This window comes from Hemiscyllium ocellatum, chromosome 8 (assembly GCF_020745735.1).
Source record: "Hemiscyllium ocellatum isolate sHemOce1 chromosome 8, sHemOce1.pat.X.cur, whole genome shotgun sequence".
Lineage (NCBI taxonomy): Eukaryota > Metazoa > Chordata > Chondrichthyes > Orectolobiformes > Hemiscylliidae > Hemiscyllium > Hemiscyllium ocellatum.
The window spans coordinates 114,754,768-114,777,342 of NC_083408.1; the positions used below are offsets into that span (position 1 = coordinate 114,754,768).

A 22,575-nucleotide genomic window follows, 5' to 3' on the forward strand; every position below is an offset into this window, starting at 1 on the left:
GCCCTTCAGCCCATGATGTTGTGCCGACCATTGATCCTCATGTAAGGTAAACCTAATGTACCAACCCTCATATTTCTGTGACCATATGCATGTCCAGGAGTCTCTTAAATATCCCCAGTGACCTTGCTTCCACAACTGCTGCTGGCAACGCATTCCATGCTCTCACAACTCTCTGTGTAAAGAACCCGCCTCTGACATCCCCTCTATACTTTCCGCCGAACAGCTTAAAACTATGACCCTTCCTGTTAACAATTTCTGCCCTGGGAAAATGTCTCTGGCTATCAACTCTATCTATGCCTCTCATTATCTTGTATACCTCAATTAGGTCCCCTCTCTTCCTTTTTTTTCCCAATGAAAAAAGTCCGAGTTCAGTCAACCTCTCTTCATAAGGCAAGCCCTCCAGTCCAGGCAGCATCCTGGTAAACCTCCTCTGAACCCTCTCCACATCTTTCCTATAATAGGGCGACCAGAACTGGACACAGTATTCCAAGTGCGGTCTAACCAAAGTTTTATAAAGCTGCAACAAGATCTCACGACTCTGAAACTCAATCCCGCTGTTAATGAAAGCCAAAACACCATATGCTTTCTTAACAACCCTGTCCACTGGGTGGCAATTTTAAGGGATCTGTGTACCTGCACACCAAGATTCCTCTGTTCCTCCACACTGCCAAGAATCCTATCCTTAATCCTGTACTCAACTTTCAAGTTCAATCTTCCAAAATGCATCACTTCACATTTATCCAGGTTGAACTCCATCTGCCACCTCTCAGCCCATCTCTGCATCCTGTCAATGTCACGCTGCAGCCTACAACAGCCCTCTATACTGTCAACGACACCTCCAACCTTTGTGTCATCTGTAAACTTGCTGACCCATCCTTCAATCCCCTCATCCAAGTCATTAATAAAAATTACAGAGAGTAGAGGCCCAAGGACAGAGCCCTGTGGAACATCACTCACCACTGACTTCCAGGCAGAATACTTTTCTTCCACTACCACTCCCTTTCTTCTGTCGTCCAGTCAATTCTGTATCCAGACAGCTACATTTCTTCCTGACCTTCTGAATGAGCCTACCATGGGGAACCTTATCAAATGCCTTGCTGAAGTCCATATACACCACATCCACCACTCAGCCCTCATCAACTTGTCTAGTAACATCCTCAAAGAACTCGATAAGGTTTGTGAGGCATGACCTGCCCCTCACAAAGCCGTGTTGACTGCATTTAATCAAGCCATGCTCTCCCAGATGGTCATAAATCCTATCCCTCAGAAGCCTTTCTAACACCTTGCAGACGACAAACGTGAGACTGATTGGTCTGTGTTTGCCCGGGATTTCCCTATTTCCTTCCTTGAAGAGAGGAATTACATTTGCCTCTCTCCAGTCCTCAGGTACGACTCCGGTGGAGAGCGAGGATGCAAAGATCTTCGCAAGCGGCTAAGCAATCACATTTCTCGCTTCCCAGAGCAGCCGAGGACAAATCTGGTCTGGCCCTGGCGACTTGTCAATCTTAATGTTTGTCAAAACTTTCAACACATCAGCTTCCTCAATCTCTATCCATTCCAGCATGTACACCTGCTCCTCAATGATTTCGTTCAGTACAAGGTCTTAACTTCTATTTAACTAACTTCTATTTAAATAACCTTGCTTGTTACCCAGGAACTAGCTCTTCTGCCTGGTCACCATCATTAAGTCTAAAGACTTGTACTGCCAAGAAAAAATTGATTCCAGCACTCCTACCCTACAAAGATATTTTCAGAGTCAGGTGCCAACTATGGGCATCTCTAACTACACATTGACAGTGGTACATGTTCCATTTGGCCACTTTACAACATGGTAATGATGGACACTGATGATGGATTTCATCAATTGAGACAACACAGTGGCACAGTTTCGAGTACAATGATACACAGCCATCCAAAGGGAAGGGAAAGGTAAACACATTTTAATAAGATGGCTGAAAATGTGTTGCTGGAAAAGTGCAGCAGGTCAGGCAGCATCCAAGGAACAGGAGAATCGACGTTTCGGGCATGAGCCCTTCTTCAGGATTCGAAGGGCTTATGCCCGAAACGTCGATTCTCCTACTCCTTGGATTCTGCTTGACCTGCTGCGCTTTTCCAGCAACACATTTTCAGCTGATCTCCAGCATCTGCAGTCCTCACTTTCTCCACATTAATAAGATGACTGCCTTGTTAAGAATTGAGTAAAGGTTAAAGAGGAGTATAGGTCAAGTCAGACTCTAAAACAGCAGCAGACAACAACTCAGAGCAGATAAAGCTGTTAGCATTAGCAAGTCTATCTTTTCCTTCAGTCTTTCAGCATCTTCGAACAGCAAGAAACAGAGAAAAACAGTATTCTTTAAAAGCTTGTGAAGACCAGGAGTCTCACTAAAGTTAGAAGGATAGAGTGAGATCTGAGAGTTAAAATAAAAGCAGTTGATATTGGAATCCAGAAATAATTTCAGTCTCGGAGAGGAACAGTGAAAATACTTACATTTACAGAAAAGCTATGGGCTGGGAAACTGAAAGAAGCCTTAAATCCATCAGACATTTATTAAACAAATAGTTTCTACCATTTAAAATTATTATAAGCTGCAAAATGTGATTCCAAACCAAGTTAAATCTTTATGAACTAAGATAAACCATCAATCAAGTTTTATTCGTACCTAAAACCCGAAGACAGAAAGCTCTTATTAAGAGTAATATTAAATTTTTATTGGAGATCCAAAAGAATTTGGAAGGTACAACAACTCTACAATGTCTTTCTTCAGATTAAAAAAGGCAGAAATCGGATGGGGAAGAAGTAGAAACCGTGTGGGTCAGCCACTGTGTTATAAGGACAGGGAAAACCCCACCAGGCAGAGTAACACAGAACCAAATCTCCATTTCACCTCTTCAAAACCAAAATTTTACATTGATAAGGAAATGACAGCTTCAAATAGTTTTCAAGTCTTCAAACCATTAAAAAAATAAACTTTCAAAGTTCACCACAAGAATACCTTCAAAATTTAAAGATCTTAAAATACAGAAAAATTTCAGAGAATTGAAGAGAGGAGCTTTAAACTTTTATTAAAGCAACAATGCATTACAATTTAACAGTTTATTATTTTTTTAAATGCATTCTCCTTTAGCAGTAATTAACATTAATCTACAATTTTAAAATAATTCTTATGCTAGAAATTCTGTGACAAAGTGAATCAAAGCCACAATTCAAGCTTCAAGAAAAGCTGAAGGTAGAGCAGGACGACAGTATATATTTTTAAAAAAGCTTTCAGGATTTAAAGGAAGCAATGTAAACCAGAATTGGAGCAAGCTATGATATGGTCATGCATATTCACGGTTACAGATACTTCAGATAGAGTTAGTCAGGATGGAAGAAACAATTCATGAGCTACAGGCTTGCGTAAGGTTTCTGCAGCAAATTGCATGCAGAACAAGTTAATATTCATTCTGTGGGACCACTATTAGTCAGAGAGAAACAGTTACAAGGCGGTACTAATACCTTTGATGCCATCATAAATGCATTTCACAAGTATCTTATTTTAAGAAGCAATTGCATTATGGAAAGAGTAAGATTCAATACAAGAGTACAGTTTCCAGCAAAACCTGCCAACAACATCATCAAATGATCTTTATACGTGGTCTGAATCTTGTGAACATGGCGCATTTCGACCAGAACTAATCAGAGACAGAATGGTCGATGGACTTTCTGATTCATCTCTTTCAGATCTTTAACAAGCGAAGGAAGATCTCACACTGGAAAAGGCTATCCAGATTGTATTAGAAGCTGCGATTCGGAAAAACCACAGAAGAATCTGGGGAACAGAAGGACAAATTTACTCCAGAAGACCATTAAACCTATCAACCTCATAAGGTACAAACACTCCAATCAGTCACACGACAAACCAACGCACAGAGTCTTCAAATCTATTGACGCTAGGGGCCACTTACAAGATGGAGCAAAACCACACAAAACAAAAGCAATACATTGCTCTGTTACAGCTCTGTGATCTACCCTCCATCATAAAGTCAGAAGTGGGGTTGTTCACACGTCACAGCACAATGCTCAGCACAATTCGCAACTCCCCAAATACTGAACCAACATCCAGATTTGGGCTGACAAATGGCAACTAACATTCACTCCACGTAACTGCCAGTCAATAGTCATCTGAGAGAATCTAACCATCTTCCCTTGGCATTACAGTAACTGAATTCCCCATCGTCAGCAGTCTCAGGATTATAACTGATGAATAACCGAAGTGGACAAACACTATGAATAGTGGCTACAAGAGCAGGTCAGAGGTCTGGAATACTATGGTGAGTAACTCACCTCCTGACTTCCCAAAGCCTGTCCACCATCTACGAGGCACAAGTCAGGAGTGTGATGGAATACTCCCCACTTGCCCTGGATGGGGGCAGCTCCAACAACACTCAAGAAACTCGGCACCCTCCAGGACAAAGCAGCCACTTGAATGAGATCCAGTGTAACATAGTCAACGTTCACTTCCTTCACCTCCAACGTACAGAGGCAGCTGTGTGCACTATCTACAAGATGCACTCAGCAAGTGACTCAGTAAAGCTCCTTCAGCAGTATCTTACAAACCTGCAAACTTTAGCACCTAGAAAGGCAAGGACAGCAAACCCACACGCACACTGACACTTGTACGTTCCAAGCCAAACACCACCCTTACTTGGACTTATCCCATCGGTCCTTCAAAATCATTCCGTCAAAAACCTGGAACTCTTTCCTTCACAACTACACCTCAAGCCCGAAAATAGTTCAAAAAGGCAGCTCACATTTAGGAATGGGTAAGAAATAATGGCTCAACCAGTATCCTACGAATGAAGAAAGTCACAAGAATGTCTTTTTTGTAGGAAAAGTGGGCCAATTTCAAAAGGATGTAGAAGGACCAGAACTTATCCCAAAGCAACTGCAAAGTAATCTACATATTTTTTTCCTCCTTCAGAGGACAAGTTTGTCACTGGTCAGGGCTGCATTTATTACCCATCCCTAATTGCCCAGGGGCAGGTAAGGGTGGATGGCTAGTTCCTTCCCGAAAGAATATTAGTGAACCAGATGGCTTTTTTTCCCAACAATCAGAAATTGATTCACAGTCATCATTGGACTCTTAATTCAAGATTTTTATTGAATTAAAATTTCACCAACCATCCCGACGGGACTCGAACCCAGGTCCCCAGAGCATTACCTGGGTCTCTGGATTTACAGTCTAGCAATCATTGCCTTCCTCATTATACAAAACATCTATTACCAATCTTATCTCAGCTAGATAACAATTTTCCAGGTCTCGAGAGAATGTGCGCTGAAGCAGAAACACACACCAATTGAAAACGGAAGGTGATGGCCAAGTGGTATTATCACCAAACTATTAATCCAGAGCTGAAGTGTGGTGCTGGAAGAGCACAGCAGGTCAGGCAGCATCCAAGGAGCAGGAGAGTTGACGTTTCAGGCATAAGTCCTTCATCAGGAATTAATCCAGAGTCGCTTGTAATATTCTGGGGACACGGATTGGAATCCTGACATGACAGGATTCAGTAAGGAGTCAAATGATGACTAAGAATCCATTGTTGATTGTTGGAAAAACCCACCTGGTTCACTAATGTCCTTTAGGGAAGGAAACTGCCGTGCTTACCTGGTTTGTGACTCCCGACCCACAGGGCGGCACGGTGGCACTGCTGCCTCACAGCACCAGGGACCTGGGTTCAATTCCCGCCTCAGGCGACTGATTGTGTGGAGTTTGCACGTTCTCCCCGTGTCTGCGTGGGTTTCCTCCGGGTGCTCCGGTTTCCTCCCACAGTCCAAAGATGTGCGGGTCAGGTGAATTGGCCATGCTAAGTTGCCCGTAGTGTTAGGTAAGGGGTATATGTAGGGGTATGGGTGGGTTGTCGCTTCGGCGGGTCGGTGTGGACTTGTTGGGCCGAAGGGCCTGTTTCCACACTGTAAGTAATCTAATCTAGCAGTGTGGCTGATACTGAACTTCCCTCTGGATAATTAGGGATGGACAATAAATACTGGTCCAGCCAGTGACACTCCCATCCCATGAATGAGGGGAAAACAAATCACCTACATTAGAGTTTGAGAATGTTTTAATACTCCCAGCAAAGAAAACATCATTTACTTCACATGGTTGGAAGAACTCTTTACTATCCTCCACCCAGCAGATAATTTCCAGTTTGAAAATGCACCAAAACCAAGGGTGACTCATCAACCAAAAAGACAATGTCCCAGGCTGGGAAATGTAAAGCCTGATCTGCTCGGTAATAAGGTTGAAAAGAGAAGACAACTTCTCACACCTCAACAATCTTCTTTTATCACACATTCAGAAGAAATTTTTTAAAATCCTCTGGACATGGTGATCCGCGCAACATTCGCAACGATTCACAGCAAAAGACGTTCGACATTTATCCTCAAGCAGAAGGTCATCTATGTACCCAAGTTGGTGTGACGTTATCAAACCAGAGACTTGGAAAGAGAAAGCACAGTGGTAAGTGATACCTACCTTGTGTCTTGGATTAAACAGGGAAGTCAGAGTTTGGCAGATGATTTGTAGAAGACAGCTGGCCTAAAAGTTTGAAGCTTTGTATGACTGTCTTGGGGAAAGAGATTGCCAATTCTAGTGAGTTTAGCTGTTCTGGTCTGTTAGTCTTACTTCTACTGTTATCAGCCATGCAGTTTGGGTTAACTCAGTATCTCTAGGGGAGAGTCATGCTTTCTGGCAATGCAAGGTAGTTCTCTCCTTGCTGTTCTATAATCTACTGACTTGCTACAATCTAATATACCTTTTTGTTACTTAAGAACAAATCTATCCTTCTAAGACTTCAAGCGTACATGTCATCCCTGAACTACTAAAAAGAGGGATTGGTGACAGCATATATATCTACACAAGATTCTTTCAGAAACAGGTAATAGCTGCAGGTAACCCTTACAATACGGGACACATGAAACAAACAAAGGTCCCAAAAGATTGTGTGTGCCCCAGAGAATGCTACAGGACACACTGAGTTCTCCAGATTATAATTAATTTGTGGGAGAAAAAAAATTCTAAAACATGAAGCCATTTTGGAACCACATTTCCTGGTAGAATTATGATATCATGGTATCCAATCACTCACACAGGATATGGAGCCAGGAACAGAGGAAGTGAGGTTACAAATTATCCCGACCGCTGCGCATTCAAAGCCACAAGACCGTTAGCAAAAAACATTCCACATTGACCTGCAAAATCATATATGTGTAACTCAAGTGGCTAATCTTCTCAAAGACAGGATAAAGACCAGGACTGGAATTTCAACGAGGCATACTAATGAATGGGTGAGTGAAACTTTTGCTGTGCCTAACTTCAAAGATATAGATTCTAATCATTAAGTTACATCTGCATCTAGAATAATGTCAGGTTACAGGAACTTTAGCAAGATTCTGATGAGCACATGCTGGTATTTAGAATTATCAGTGGTGCTAGGTAGCGACTGAGAATTCCACACCTCGGTTAATTCAAGTTCCCGAAAGGATACAGGTCCTAATACGTAAATTTATCCCAGGCACATAGTTATTAAATAAATATTACATTACATTTACAATGCAGAAATAATTATAGAACTATAATTATTTTATAGTTCTATATATAAAGAATTATAGAATTATAGAATCATAGAACAGAGTCATAGAATTCCCTACAGTGTGGAAACACGTCATTTGGCCCATTGAGTCCACACCCTCTGAAGTGCATCCCACGATCCCACCCAAAATCCCTGTAACCCTGCATTTCCCATGGCTAACCCATCTGGCCTGCACATCCCTGGAAATTATGGGACAATTTAGCATGACCAATCCAGCCTAATCTGCACATCTTTGTACTGTGGGAGGAAGCAGAACAGCCGAAGGAAACCCACCCACACAGACATGGGGAGAACGTGTAAACTCCACACAGAGTTGAACCCGTGAGCAGTTCCTTCCCCCACTATTTCCAGCTTTCACAGTATTTTGCTATCTTCCATAATTGGTTCATCTAGCTTCCCTTTAAGTTCAACTGGAGGATTCACGTGAACCCTCCTGTGGTAATGAGCCCATCTATTCAACACAGTAAAGAAGTTTCTCTCTGGTTCCCTGTTGAATTTATGAACAAGTTTATTTAAGTGGAGAAAGACTGCAGAAAGCTACTCATGGAAGGATTTGGGAGTCCTCGTGTGTGATTTAACAGGTAATAGGAAAGCAAATGGAACAGTGACCTTAATTTCTAAGGGAATGGAGTATTACAAAATAGAGAGGAGAGGTCTTGCTAAAACTGTTCAAGGCACTGGTCAGACATCAGCTGGAATACTGTGAAGAGTTCTGGGCCACGTATGTAAGGAAAGATACACTGGTATTGGAGGCAGTGCAGGGAAGCTGATAACCGGATATGGAGGGGCTGTCTTATGAAGACAGGTTGAGTAGATCGAGCCTGTACTTATTGGAGTTTAGAGGAATGACAGACAACCTCATTGAAACATACACATTTTTAGGGGACTTGACAGGAGAGATGCAAAAAATTAACTTCCTCTTGTGGGAGAGTCTACGACCAGAAGACATCATCTCAGAGTAAGGGGTTGCCCAGTTAGGGCTGAGAATGAGAAGGAATTTCTTTTCTGATTAGATTAGATTAGATTATATAGTGTGGAAACAGGCCCTTCGGCCCAACAAGTCCACACCGACCCTCCGAAGAGCAACCCACCCAGACCCATTCCCCTACATTTACCCCTTCACCTAACACGATGGGCAATTTAGTATGACCAATCCACCCAACCTGCACATCCTTGGAGTGTGGGAGGAAACCGGAGCACCCAGAGGAAACCCACGCAGACACAGGGAGAATGTGCAAACTCCACACAGACAGTTGCCTGATGGGAGTGAATCTGTGTAGTCCTTCACCACAGAGGGTTATTGAGACTGAGTAATTCAGTACATTCAGGGCTAAGAGAGACAGCTTTTTAATCAGTAAGAGAATCAAGAGTTAGGGGGAAAAGGCAGGACAGTGGAGTTGAGGATTAGCCATGATTACACTGCATGGTGGAGCTGATATGATGGGTTGAATGGCCCTCTTCTGCTCCTATATTATATAGTCTGCTCATATTTATAAATCCTAGGTAATATTTACAGCCACTGTAGCGTCCTGGAATGATGTTTAATATACCTGTGTTCAATAGATGCCAACTTAAAAACATACACAAATATTGTACAAGAGTGTATGCAAACACATGAAGGGGTGAAAAGCCGACATGTTCAGCAAGTAAACGCTGTCTTAAAGATCCTCCTCCTCTCCATCCTGAGTGTGTACAGCTCAGGGCAGGTAAAGCTGCTTGGTGCACACATACCTTTGTTACATAGCAGCCCTCCCCAGTTGGTTTCACAGTTACACTGCCATGGCTCGACACATGTCCCATGGACACATCCTGGGTACGGGATACACTCGTCACAGAACTGCCCTTGCCACCCGTACAGACAGCTGAAAAGACAAAATATGAAATCAGATGAACTGCTTCCCATACAGAGAGAAGGCAAGACACGAATGCAGCTCCAAACTTCTACATTACATTACAAACTGACAGCGAGTACCAACTATGACTCAGTAACACTCTCCCTCAAGAGAGTTATGGCCATTGAGTCAAGTGCTGTAGCAGACTGACTTTCCCACTGCAGTACTGAAGGAATACAGCAGTGTCTCGGCTGCTGTATTTCAGACAGGGCAGTAACCTGGAGCCCCGTCCATCTACCCTCCCATTGTCCTTCAGCTCCCACCTTCAATGCAGCACAGATGGAATGGCCAATCACTAAACAAACAGTGGCTCGGCTTTCTCGGTGTGTAGATGCTGCCCGTCCTGCTGAGCGCTCTGTTTCGTTAACGGTTTGTTTTGGACAGTATGATGCCCCTTTGTTAAAAGCTCACATGGTTCTCTGGGAGAAGTCTTTGGGAAGTTCAAATGATCTGTTCAGATTCCATCAGAAGCAGTTTGGGAATTGGAATTCAGTGAAAATTAATACGGTGTGGGAAATGGTGGTGTCAGGCCAGAACTCCCTCAAAATATTTTACAAAGGTAGCCTAGACCTTAACTTTTTCTTATTCTAAAGGGAGATGTGAAGTGGATATTCCAGGTGTCATGCAGCTGGTCAAACCACTCGGTTTTAAGCAAAACAGAATTTATTTAAATGCTATAGTTAAAACACAAACAAAAGAAAACAGAATTTAGAATAGTTGAACTGCTGGAAAACCTAACTGATGTAATACAGCAACTATTACTAATTAACTGCTTCAATAGAGTACCACGTCTTAAACCCACCCCTTGGCAAAAAGAGAAATTTAAACACAGATTCTTGCAGGCAGCAGAGAACAACATCCAGAAAGATTTCAGGACAAGGTCAGAGGAGTTCTTTCCTGAAGTTTGCAACTCCCCTGGACTCCTGCACCTTGTGACTGCCAACAGCTAAAAAAAACATACTAGACAAAATGTGAACTGGGGAGACCTGCCACTCCCATTCAACTGTTAACTTAGCCGCTTCCCAGACTCTTCAGCACCTCGGCCTTTATGACCCCTCTCTTGCAAACAGCCAAGGACAAAATAACCTTTTCAAAGTGACGTCATCGTCAAACACTACACTAATAACTCAGACGCTCATGCAGCACAGTGATAATGTCCCTGCCTCTGGGCCGTAAGGCCTGAGGTCAAGACCCACCCGCTCCAGAAGTGTGTCATAACAAGGCTGACAGAACTCGGCCAGCTGTCCTGATCCAGTTTTAACCGGAGGCTCTGAGCTCCCACATCAGTATGGCCCAATCTTAGCGAGATACTCGAGTGTCCGAGAGCATGGGTCTGGCCCCACGAGAAAGCCGAGCCACTGTTTGTTTAGTGATTGGCCATTCCATCTGTGCTGCATTGAAGGTGGGAGCTGAAGGACAATGGGAGGGTAGATGGACGGGGTTCCAGGTTACTGCCCTGTCTGAAATACAGCAGCCGAGACACTGCAGTATTCCTGGCACGGTGGCACAGTGGTTAGCACTGCTACCTCACAGCGCCAGAGACCTGGATTCAATTCCCGCTTCAGGCGACTGACTGTATGGAGTTTGCACATTCTCCCCGTGTCTGCGTGGGTTTCCTCCAGGTACTCCGGTTTCCTCCCACAGTCCAAAAATCAGGTGAATTGGCCACGCTAAATTGCCCGTGGTGTTAGGTCAAGGGGTAAATGTGGGGGAATGGGTCTGGGTGGATTGTGCTTCGGAGGGTCGGTGTGGACTTGTTGGGCCGAAGGGCCTGTTTCCACACTGTAGGGAATCTAATCCAAAACGATGACCCAGCACATTCACCAGGCAGGCAGGCTGCAGCAATTCCAGCTGGTGCCCACCAACGCCAACTTGCCACGTTAGTTAGAGGTGGCATCCAGGTACTGGCCTCATCATTGACACACACATCTCCTGTCAAGTGAGGGAGCAGACACTGCAGGATGTAGACCGCTGACTCAGACAATGTGAAATAGAAGGAGACACACAGCCAGTTTTCACAACCTCAGGTCATCCAAGAAGCTTTTATAGTGAATTAATTAATTCCTCCTTCTCTGAAATACTGTGCTGAAGCAAACAATTGGCCAGTTTACAGGCTGCTGCATTTGTTACATGATTATAGCGTTGTTCCCTCGATTCTTACACGGTCGGCCCACTGCAAACCAACAGCAGAAAGCAGAAACTAACTTTCATTTTAATTGAGGGATTAGATTGGCTGGGGCGGGGCAGGAGGGAGGGGAAAGAATGGTTATAAACATTCCACGGCAAGTATTGAGGCACAACACAGCTCATCTCTCCATCTTAAGTTCACTCGAAAACGGAGCCAAATTTGATCAAACACATATTAATCATTAGCCCCACTGCAGCAGCAGTCTCCTACACATCGAGCAGATCACAGCAAATCATTTCAGCTTGCTAAAAGACAAAAGTTTGTTCTCCTTCCAGCTGAGATGGTTAAGGGGAGGTTTACCTGAATTTAAGAAGGGTTCTGACTGAGTAGAAAGGGACAGGCTGCTGCCCACGTTTTTTAGTTCATTCAGAGGAAGAGGGTATCACTGATCACCATTTCGTGCCCATTCCTAATTGCCCGAGGGCAGTTAGGAGCCAAGCACATGCTTGTGGGTTTAGTGTAGACCAGGCCAGGTAAGGATGATAAAGTCCATTCTCTAAAAGGACATTCATGAACTTGTTGGATTTTTCTGACAAACAACAATGGTTTCATTAGATTTTTAATTCCAAGATTTTTAGAAACATAGAAACCAGGTGCATTTGGCCCTTCAAAATCATTGAATATGATCATGGTTGAACACCGCAATTTCAGTATTCTACTCCCCGTTTCCCTCCATACCTGTTGACCCCTTTAGCAGCATCCAGCTCCCTCTCATATCTAACAACCTGGCCCCAACAGCTTTCACAACTCCATGATTTTATTGAGTTCAAGCTCCATTATCTAAGGAGAGGTCATTGCTGCATGGTATTAATGGCTGGACTGTTAACCTAGAGAGAAGGTGAGGACTGCAGATACTGGAGACCAGAGTTGAAAAATGTGTTGCTGGAAAAACACAGCAGGTCAGGCAGCATCCGAGGAGCAGGAGAATCGACATTTCGGGCATAAGCCCTTCATCAGGAATAAGGCTGGTGTGCCAGGCGGGCTAAGATAAAAGGTAGGGGGGAGGGAATTTGGGGGAGGGGTGCTGGGAATACGATAGGTGGAAGGAGGTGAGGGTGAGGGTGATAGGCCGGAGAGGTCGGGAAGAAGATTGCTGGTCAAGAGGGTGGTGCTGAATCCTGGGGTTGGGACTGAGATAAGGTGGGGGGAGGGGAAATGAGGAAGCTGGAGAAATCTACATTCATCCCTTGTGGTTGGAGGGTTCCTAGGCGGAAGATGAGGCGCTCTTCCTCCCGGCGTCGTGTGGCCAGGGTCTGGCGATGGAGGAGGCCAAGGACCTGCATGTCATTGGCGGAGTGGGAGGGGGAGTTGAAGTGTTGAGCCACGGGGCGGTTGGGTTGGTTGGTGCGGGTGTCCCAGAGGTGTTCCCTGAAACGTTCCGAAAGTAGGCGGCCTGTCTCCCCAATATAGAGGAGGCCACATTGGGTGCAGCGGATACAGTAAATGATGTGTGTGGAGGTGCAGGTAAATTTGCAATGGATATGGAAGGATCCCTTGGGGCCTTGGAGGGAGGTGAGGGGGGAGGTGTGGGCGCAAGTTTTGCATTTCTTGCGGTTGCAGGGGAAGGTGCCGGGAGTGGAGGTTGGGTTGGTGGGGTGTGTGGACCTGACGAGGGAGTTGCGGAGGGAGTGGTCTCTCCTGAATGCTGATAGGGGAGGGGAGGGGAGGGGAGGGAAATATATCCCTGGTGGTGGGGTCTGTCTGGAGGTGGCGGAAATGATGGAGGATGATACGATGTATCCGGAGGTTGGTGGGGTGGAAGGTGAGGACCAGTAGGGTTCTGTCCTGGTGGTGATTGGAGGGGCGGGGTTCAAGGGCGCAGGTGCAGGAAGTGGAGGACCAATTCCACTACCGAACAACTCAAATGGCCTCCTTCTTCAAAGACCGCAATTTCCCCTCCGATGTGGACGACGACGCTCTCCACCGCATCTCCTCCCTTCCCCCCACCTTATCTCAGTCCCAACCCTCGGACTCAGCACCACCCTCTTGGCCTGCAATCTTCTTCCCGACCTCTCCGCCCCCACCCCTCTCCGGCCTATCACCCTCACCCGCACCTCCTTCCGCCTATCGTATTCCCAGCACCCCTCTCCCAAATTCCCTTCCTCCTACCTTTTATCTCAGCCCACTTGGCACACCAGCCTCATTCCTGAAGAAGGGCTCATGCCCAAAACGTCGATTCTCCTGCTCCTTGGATGCTGCCTGGCCTGCTGTGTTTTTCCAGCACCACATTTTTCAACTCTGTTAACCTAGAGACCCAAGTTCAAATCCTGGTGGAATGTGAATTCTGTAAAAATCTGGAATTAAGAGTCTAATGATGAACATGAATCCATTGCTGATTATTGGAAAAACCCATCTGGTTCACTAATGTCCTTTAGGGAAGGAAACTGCCGTCCTTACCTGGCTTGAGACAAAAAAAAACACAGATGCTGGAATCCAAGGAAGACAAGCAGAAGGCTGGAAGGACACAGCAAACCAGGCACCATCAGGAGGTGCAGAAGTCAATGTTTCAAGCGTAACTCTTCTTCAGGGCTGGGGGTGGGTGTAAGGGGGAGCTGCAGATAAAGGAGGGGGAGGAGGGAAGGGTAAAGGGCAGGGTAGTGAGGTGGGGGATATGTGAATACAGGTAGAGGGTACGAACTGGTTGGCTGATGGGAGGAATGAATCTGGTTGGTAGCTGGAATGAAGGGTCGGTCAGAGGACTGCAAGGGAGGGTCTGGGAAGGGAGTCGGGGGATGGAAACGGAGGTTATTTGAAATTGGAGAGTTGAGTCCTCCAGGCTGTAGGCTGCCCCGGGCAGAAGATGAGCTGTTCCTCCAAATCTGCAGTCTGATTCGCTGTGGCAATGGAGGAGGCAGAGGATGGTCTTGTCGGAAAAGGAGTGGGAAGAGGAATTAAAACGGGTGGTGAATACCGTGGCAACGGAGGAGACCGATTCATTCCTCTCATCGAGTAACCACGCTGTACCCTCTACTTGTGTTCCTACCCCCGCCTCACTACTACATCCCTCTCCCTACCCAAAACCCTCCCTCACCCCCACTACCCACCCCCTTTATCTGCAGCTCCCTTTACATCCACTCCCAGTCCTGAAGAAGGGTTACACCTGAAACGTTGTCTTCTCCCCCTCTTGACGCTGCCTGGCTTGCTGTGTTCTTCCAGCCTCCTGCTTGTCTATCTTTTGCTGGTCTGGCCGACATTGACTACAGACCCATTGCCGCTAGGGTAACTAGGGAATGGGAAAAAAATGTTGGCCTAGCGAGTGATGTCTACGTCTGTGAACAAATATTTTAAAAAGCTATTCTGTGGTGGGATTCAAACCCAGGACCTCAGAACATTGACTGCCTCTCTGGATCAACAGTCTAGCTACAAGCCATTCTGGTATAATGCACATTTCATCAACGCAAATTGCCTATATAGTGATTGACAAATTGTGAACACTGTTTGAATAACGCAAACTCACTGAACGGTGGTTTTCCATAGCGAGAATTTCTATAGCATGAGGTTGCAGAGGGACACAACTGACGCGTTATAGCAGAACAACCTGCATAAAACCACGAGGCTAATGTCAGACAGTTACGAGTTGGAAGAGTTGGTGACCAGAAGACACAGAATTTGTGAATTACTGCTTTATTGACGATCTGGAATGCACATGGTGAAAGGTTCAACAGCACTGAAGAAAATCGGATAAATTCTGGAAAAAGGATTAAGGGAAGGGGAATAATTGAATTGCTCTTTCAAAGAACCAGTCCAGACACAATGGACCACATGGCTTCCTCATACACAACCTGACCGTGTGCCTTACTGCAACAACACATCGTCCTTCCAGTTTACAGACTGGATGCTTGCCAGAGGTGGAGAGAGAAGCAGGGGCTATCTGGTGCAAAGTTACTCATCCATTGTCGCAGGCCAGCAGGCAGCTATTTTTATTGCTGGCAATGATTGAAACCACAACTGTCCCACCGTTATTCCGGGGAAAAGTTATTTTTGGATGCCTCGCAGGGATCAGGGTCATTGTGTAGCTCCACGTCACGGAGATGTGCAGGTTCCAGCTGAAGGAGTCCTACTGGAAATCCGGGCTCAGGCTAAAGGTGTTCTATTCACATTTCACCCAAAATACTAGCAATTCTGCCCAAACTCCCAAATACGCTGCCTGGACAAAAGCTACCACATGGAGGAGTTTGGGCAAATGGTATTTAAAGGAAAGCTGGCTGAGAATGAGGGAAAAAAGGAATAGAGTGATACAGTGAAATCAAGGAAGGTGGTCTAGAGCAGAAACACTGATAACTGAACTGGCTCTCTGCAGAAAATTCTACATTAATATCGTTCCAACCAATGTTCCAACTATTCAGAGGGCAAGGAAAATAATTAATATATTACCTAGGTTTGGTTCTGTAGTTTAAAAGATAAAAGCATCGAGTTACAGCTGTTTTGTCATACTTCTGGCAGGAAGGCTACAGTAAGGATATTTACAGCACATAAACAATGAACTCAAAACAAAATCCTGCAGATGCTAGAGGTCTGAAATTAAAACAAAGTGCTGGTGAAACTCAGCAGGTCTGGCAACATCTGTGGCAACAGAAACAGAGTTAACGTTCTGGGTCCAAATACACTTCTTCAGAACTCTGGAGTTTCAAAGCAGAGTCTCTGGACTCGAAATGTCAACAATTTCTCTCTCCCCGCAACTGCGGTCAGACCTGTCGAGTTTCTCTAGCAGTTTCTAGGCTTTAGTTCACAATCAGGAAAGATCCTACTGATACAGATTTACCAATAGGTATTATTGAAGGTGGGGTGAGGTATCACAGTGACAAAGATGTGGAGGTGCCGGTGTTGGACTGGGCTGGACAAAGTCAGAAGTCGTGACACCAGGTTATAGTTCAACAAGTTTTAATGAAATCACAAGGTTTTGGAGCGCTGCTTAGAAAGCTTGCCATTTCAAATAAACTTGTTGGACGACAACCTGGTATCGTGTGACTTCTGACAGCGACAAAGACAGAATCAGAGAAGACAAATCTTCAGTTGAGATGAATGGCTGACTTTGGTCCTTTGGACAAGAGAATAGAGGCGGACTTTCACATAGGAAGGCAGTGAGTTTGCTTCCTGGCCTTCAGAACCGCTCGGCATTTGGGCAAGTAGCTATCTGAAATTACGAGAAGATGGTGTCACAGGAATGTGGGCGTATATACTGTTTGCATCAAGCCCAGACAAAGAGGTTGTGCTAAATAAAGATGAGCTATATTATACAAACAGAAAGCAGAAAATGCTGGAAATAGACAGCCGATCGGTTCGGAATGATTCTAAAGATAGGCAGTTGGCTAAAATGTTAACTGCTTAGCGCTCAACAGATTCTGCTCAGCCTTTCCAGCAGCCACAGTATCGTGCTTTTGCATGACACAAATTTCGAAACACCTTTATGAGAGGGTATGAAGTTGACTCTGCTGTTACCTGTTTCTACAATTCATCCACAAACACCTAAAATCACTACCTTGCTGGCTGAGGGAGCTTATGTACAAAATGGCTGCCACTTTTCTCTAAGTCTCAACAATGGTCTACACTTCAAAGCTGTGAACTGAGCTGGCTGTAAAGCAATTTAGGAAGGGCAGAGGTTATGACAGAAAATGCCTTTGTGGTTTCAGGGCAGGCTTTAAAGACTGAAAACATAAAAACCAGGCTGAGACTCCAGGGGAAGTCCAAGTTACCTGCGCTCTATCCAACAACAGCACAGAATGCAGAAGGATCTGACAATGCCATAGTAACAACAAGCTCTTTAGCCTTGTACGACACTTAGACTTCGGAATTCGGAGAATGGAGTATTTGGGGGTGACAGCTAACACACTGCAGCACTGGCTGTTAACCTTAAGGTCAAGAGGGGGTTAAACTCGGGAAGTGGACAATAGTCCCACAGGGATGGCACATTCAATACCACATTCTTTAAGCTGCTCTCAAATCCATGTCTCTGCTTTTAAGAAATGCCCCATAACTGAACCAGCTGCGAGTCCAGCCTGCGTACAACACTGGAGCAAGAGGAGGTCTCTCAGCCTCTCCTGTCTGTACCGCCAGTCAATGAGATCATGGCTAATCGTTGAGCCCACTTCACTATCCCTGCCATTGCTTCCTGCTACTTCATAGCCAACTAAAATCTGCTGATCTCTGCCTTGAAAGCTCAAAATAATTCCAATATCCACAATGTTGCCCAGGAAGAGTACTCCAGATTCCTGTTGTAGAAGGTACTGGCTCTGACAGAATTTATGTTGAAATTGTTGTGGTTCTGCTCGCCGAGCTGGAAGTTTTTGCTGCAAACGTTTTGTTCCCTGGCTAGGGAACATCATCAGTGCTGTTGGAGCCTCGTGTGAAGCGCTGCTTTGATGTTTCTTCCGGTATTTATATTGGTTTGTTCTTGCCGCTTCCGGGTGTCAGTTTCAGCTGCAGTGATTTGTATGTGGGGTCCAGGTCGATGTGTCTGTTGATGGATCTTCTTGCCGTTTCCGGGTGTCAGTTTCAACTGTAGTGGTTTGTATATGGTGTCCAGGTCAATGTGTCTGTTGATGGAGTTTGGGGATGAATGCCATGCTTCTAGGAATTCTCTGGCTGTTCTCTGTCTGGCTTGTCCTATGATAGTGGTGTTTTCCCAGTCAAATTCATGTTGCTGGTTGTCTGAGTGTATGGCTACTAGGGATAGCTGGTCGTGTCGTTTTGTGGCTAGCTGATGTTCATGGATGCGGATTGTTAGCTGTCTTCCTGTTTGTCCTATATAGTGCAGTCCTTGCATGGTATTTTGTAAACTACGTTAGTTTGGCTCATGCTGGGTATTGGGCCCTTTGTTCTAGTGAGTTGTTGTCTGAGCGTGGATGTTGGCTTGTGTGCTGTTATGAGTCCTAAGGGTCGCAGTAGTCTGGCTGTCAGTTCTGAGACGCTCCTGACGTATGGTAGAGTGGCTAGTCCTTTTGGTTGTGGCATGTCCTCGTTCCTCGGTCTATCTCTTAGGCATCTGGTGATAAAGTTGCGTGGGTATCCGTTTTTGGCGAATACCTTGTATAGGTGTTCCTCTTCCTCTTTTCGCAGTTCTGGTGTACTCCATCAACAGACACATTGACCTGGACACCATATACAAACCACTACAGCTGAAACTGACACCCGGAAACGGCAAGAACATCCATCAACAGACACATCGACCTGGACCCCACATACAAATCACTGCAGCTGAAACTGACACCCGGAAGCGGCAAGAACAAATCAATATAAATACCGGAAGAAACATCAAAGCAGCGCTTCACACGAGGCTCCAATAGCACTGATGATGTTCCCTAGCCAGGGAACGAAACGTTTGCAGCAAAAACTTCCAGCTCGGCGAGCAGAACCACAACAACGGATACCCGAGCTACAAATCTTCAATCAGATTTTATGTTGAAGTTGTTTTATGTTCTGACCAATCTGATGACTTCCACCCAAAGGCTGAGTGACAAGCAGTTATCAGACATGTCACCTCTAGCTCCTGAGAATCTCTGGGATTCTGTCTCACTAACCAACACGATTTCTTCCCTGTTCCTATCGTACAGTAACCGAAATTTGTTGTCTATGGTAATGCCCCTAACTCTAGGTCAGAAGGTCCAGGCTGAAGTCCCACAACACGTCTCAACAGAAGTTGATTTTAAAACTGACCGAGGGGGAAGGATTAGCTGTAAAGGTCCGGGTTTAAGTCTCCCACTTGCTGAAGGTGTTATATAGCAAGTGCAGGCTGGTTGATTTAAAAGCATCGGAATGGAGGAGTGAGAGCAGCCCTCCACCTCAGACACAAGCTCACAGTGGGCTGGGACTGCAACATGACAGCCTGCCACCACTTAGAACAGTGCAGCACAGAACAGGCCCTTCAGCCCACGATGTTGTGCCGACCATTGATCCTCATGTAAGGTAAACCTAATGTACCAACCCTCATATTTCTGTGACCAGCAGTCTCTTAGATGTCCTCAATGACCTCACTTCCACAACTGCTGCTGGCAACGCATTCCATGCTCTCACAACTCTCTGTGTAAAGAACCCACCTCTGACATCCCCTCTATACTTTCCTCTAACCAGCTTAAAACTATAACCCCTCGTGTTAATAATTTCTGCCCTGGGAAAAAGTCTCTGGCTATCAACTCTATCTATGCCTCTCATTATCTTGTACACCTCAATTAGGTCCCCTCTCTTCCTCCTTTTTTCTAATGAAAAATGTCCGAGTTCAGTCAACCTCTCTTCATAAGATAAGCCCTCCAGTCCAGGCAGCATCCTGGTAAACCTCCTCTGAACCCTCTCCAAAGCATCCACATCTTTCCTATAATAGGGCGACCAGAACTGGACGCAGTATTCCAAGTGCGGTCTAACCAAAGTTTTATAGAGCTGCAACAAGATCTCACGACTCTTAAATTCAATCCCGCTGTTAATGAAAGCCAAAACACCATATGCTTTCCTAACAACCCTGTCCACTTGGGTGGCCATTTTAAGGGATCTGTGTACCTGCACACCAAGATCCTGCTGTTCCTCCACACTGCCAAGAATCCTATCCTTAATCTTGTACTCAACTTTCAAGTTTGACCTTCCAAAATGCATCACCTCACATTAATCCACGTTGAACTCCATCTGCCACCTCTCAGCCCATCTCTGCATCCTGTCAATGTCCCGCTGCAGCCTACAACAGTCCTCTATACTGTCAACGATACCTCCAACCTTTGTGTCATCTTGTGGTGTAGTAACTGTCCCCTCTGCTTTCAATACTGAAGGGTCAGCTCTAATTTTAAGATTATATCCCATTGCTTTGGAGTCCATCGAACTGGGTTATGGAAAGTTGACATCTTTCTGATTTAACCCTCTGAACTTGTTTGCATTTGCAATGCAGGGCTCAATAGTTCTGAGCTGGATTCAGAGATCAATTTGCAACAGGCGATTTTATCAGCTCACAAACAATTTTAGATTAGATTAGATTACTTACACACCGACCCGCTGAAGCGCAACCCACCCAGACCCATTCCCCTACACCTAACACAATGGGCAATTTAGCATGGCCAATTCACCTAACCTGCACATCATTGGACTGTGGGAGGAAACCAGAGCACCCGGAGGAAACCCACGCAGACACGGGGAGAACGTGCAAACTCCACACAGTCAGTCGCCTGAGGTGGGAATTGAACCCGGGTCTCTGGCGCTGTGAGGCAGCAGTGCTAACCACTGTGCCACCCTTGTCCTGGGAACATCACAAAGTCCAGATAAAATTAATTGTTCCACAATTCCTCGTCCCAAAGCCTATCCAATAACTTATCCAACAATTCAAACCAGAGGAACAGAAAACACCACATAAAAACATTAAAGGGGCTCAGGAATGTAAACATGTTGCCATCCCCAGGAACCTTCTGGCAATGGGATGAGTTGTTTCCTGATGAAGGGCTTATGCTCGAAACGTCGAATTCTCTATTCCTGAGATGCTGCCTGGCCTGCTGTGCTTTGACCAGCAACACATTTGCAGCTGTGATCTCCAGCATCTGCAGACCTCATTTTTTACTCGATGAGTTTATCAAGAGCCCACTGCACCTAATGCAGATGACGGGACTATGTTGCTGTCCCACTCCTTTTGTCTGTGATTGTGTTGCAGAATTAGCAGGTCACTGCCAGGGTCTTGTCCAATGGCTACTGCACACGCCTGAGCTCTCCAAAGAAACTGTCATAAAACTCTTCAGGACATCACGTGTAGTTACTGCGTGTACTAACCACAGTATTCAGTGTAACAATTCACCAAGACATCTTCAACAGCTGACCACAGCCGTCACCAACTAGAAATCACAGGCATCACAGGTATGGTGAAACCACTGAACATAAAAGCACTTCAATGATCACAAATCATCTTTGGATCAACCGAGGTTGTGAAAATGAGAATGAAACAGCACAGAAAAAAGTATCATTGCATTAGAAAAGGTTAAATCTCTCTCTCTCAAGCTTTCCTCTCTGTCTTGCTGTAATGAGATGGTAAACTGGGATTTCATGTTTTTGTTAAAAAAAGCAGGGTTAGCTGCAGAACAACTGGATGCTTCAGTCAGAGGGAAGGGGAGTCCAAAGTCTTCCCCGAGCAGGATGTCTTACACTTCCAACATCAATCAGCAGGAGCATGCCTAAGCTGAGTCAATTTCCCGTGTGGAAGTCTGAATCATGCCAATGGATCTGGCACTCACCATCATTCAGAATGCCCAACTGGACGGCAGCGGAAAGAGGGAGGAAGCTATCTTGGAGTAGCAAGTTACTGCAGATGCTGGAATCTGTGCTCAAAACAACAAAGGTTGGAGATCACAGTGGGATCAGGCAGCACCCATGGACAGACAGCAAGCTAACATTTCATTAGTGGGCGGCACGGTGGCACAGTGGTTAGCACTGCTGTCTCACAGCGCCTGAGACCCGGGTTCAATTCCCGACTCAGGCGACTGTGTGGAGTTTGCACGTTCTCCCCGTGTCTGCACGGGTTTCCTCCAGGTGCTCCGGTTTCCTCCCACAGTCCAAAGATGTGCGGGTCAGGTGAATTGGCCGTGCTAAATTGCCCCTAGTGTTGGGTAAGGGGTAAATGTAGGGGTATGGGTGGGTTGCGCTTCGGCGGGTCGGTGTGGACTTGTTCGGCCGAAGGGCCTGTTTCCACACTGTAAGTAATCTAATCTAATTTTGAGATTCTTCATCAGATTCATCGTCACCTCAAGACCACAGAGAGCTACAACTGACACTGTTTGAGATGGATTCTCCAGATCAGCTGGAAAGACAGGCAGCCTAACATCAGTGTCCTTGAAGCAGCCCACAGCACCATCAGCGAAGCCACCCCAGACCAACTCCACTGGGCCAGCCACGCATTTGGGGTGCCTGAGT

The 22,575-nt window shown here is 45.6% G+C and overlaps 1 protein-coding gene across 2 annotated transcripts in view; it reads right to left on the minus strand.

Moving 5' to 3' along the window:
* jag2b (jagged canonical Notch ligand 2b) overlaps positions 1-22,575 on the minus strand; it is a 232,857-nt gene that overhangs the window by 64,818 nt on the left and 145,464 nt on the right. For both annotated transcript variants that reach the window (XM_060829495.1, XM_060829494.1), the window contains exon 6: positions 9,361-9,491. In XM_060829495.1, coding sequence (XP_060685478.1) covers positions 9,361-9,491 — 131 coding nt within the window. The remainder of the gene's footprint in view (positions 1-9,360; positions 9,492-22,575) is intronic.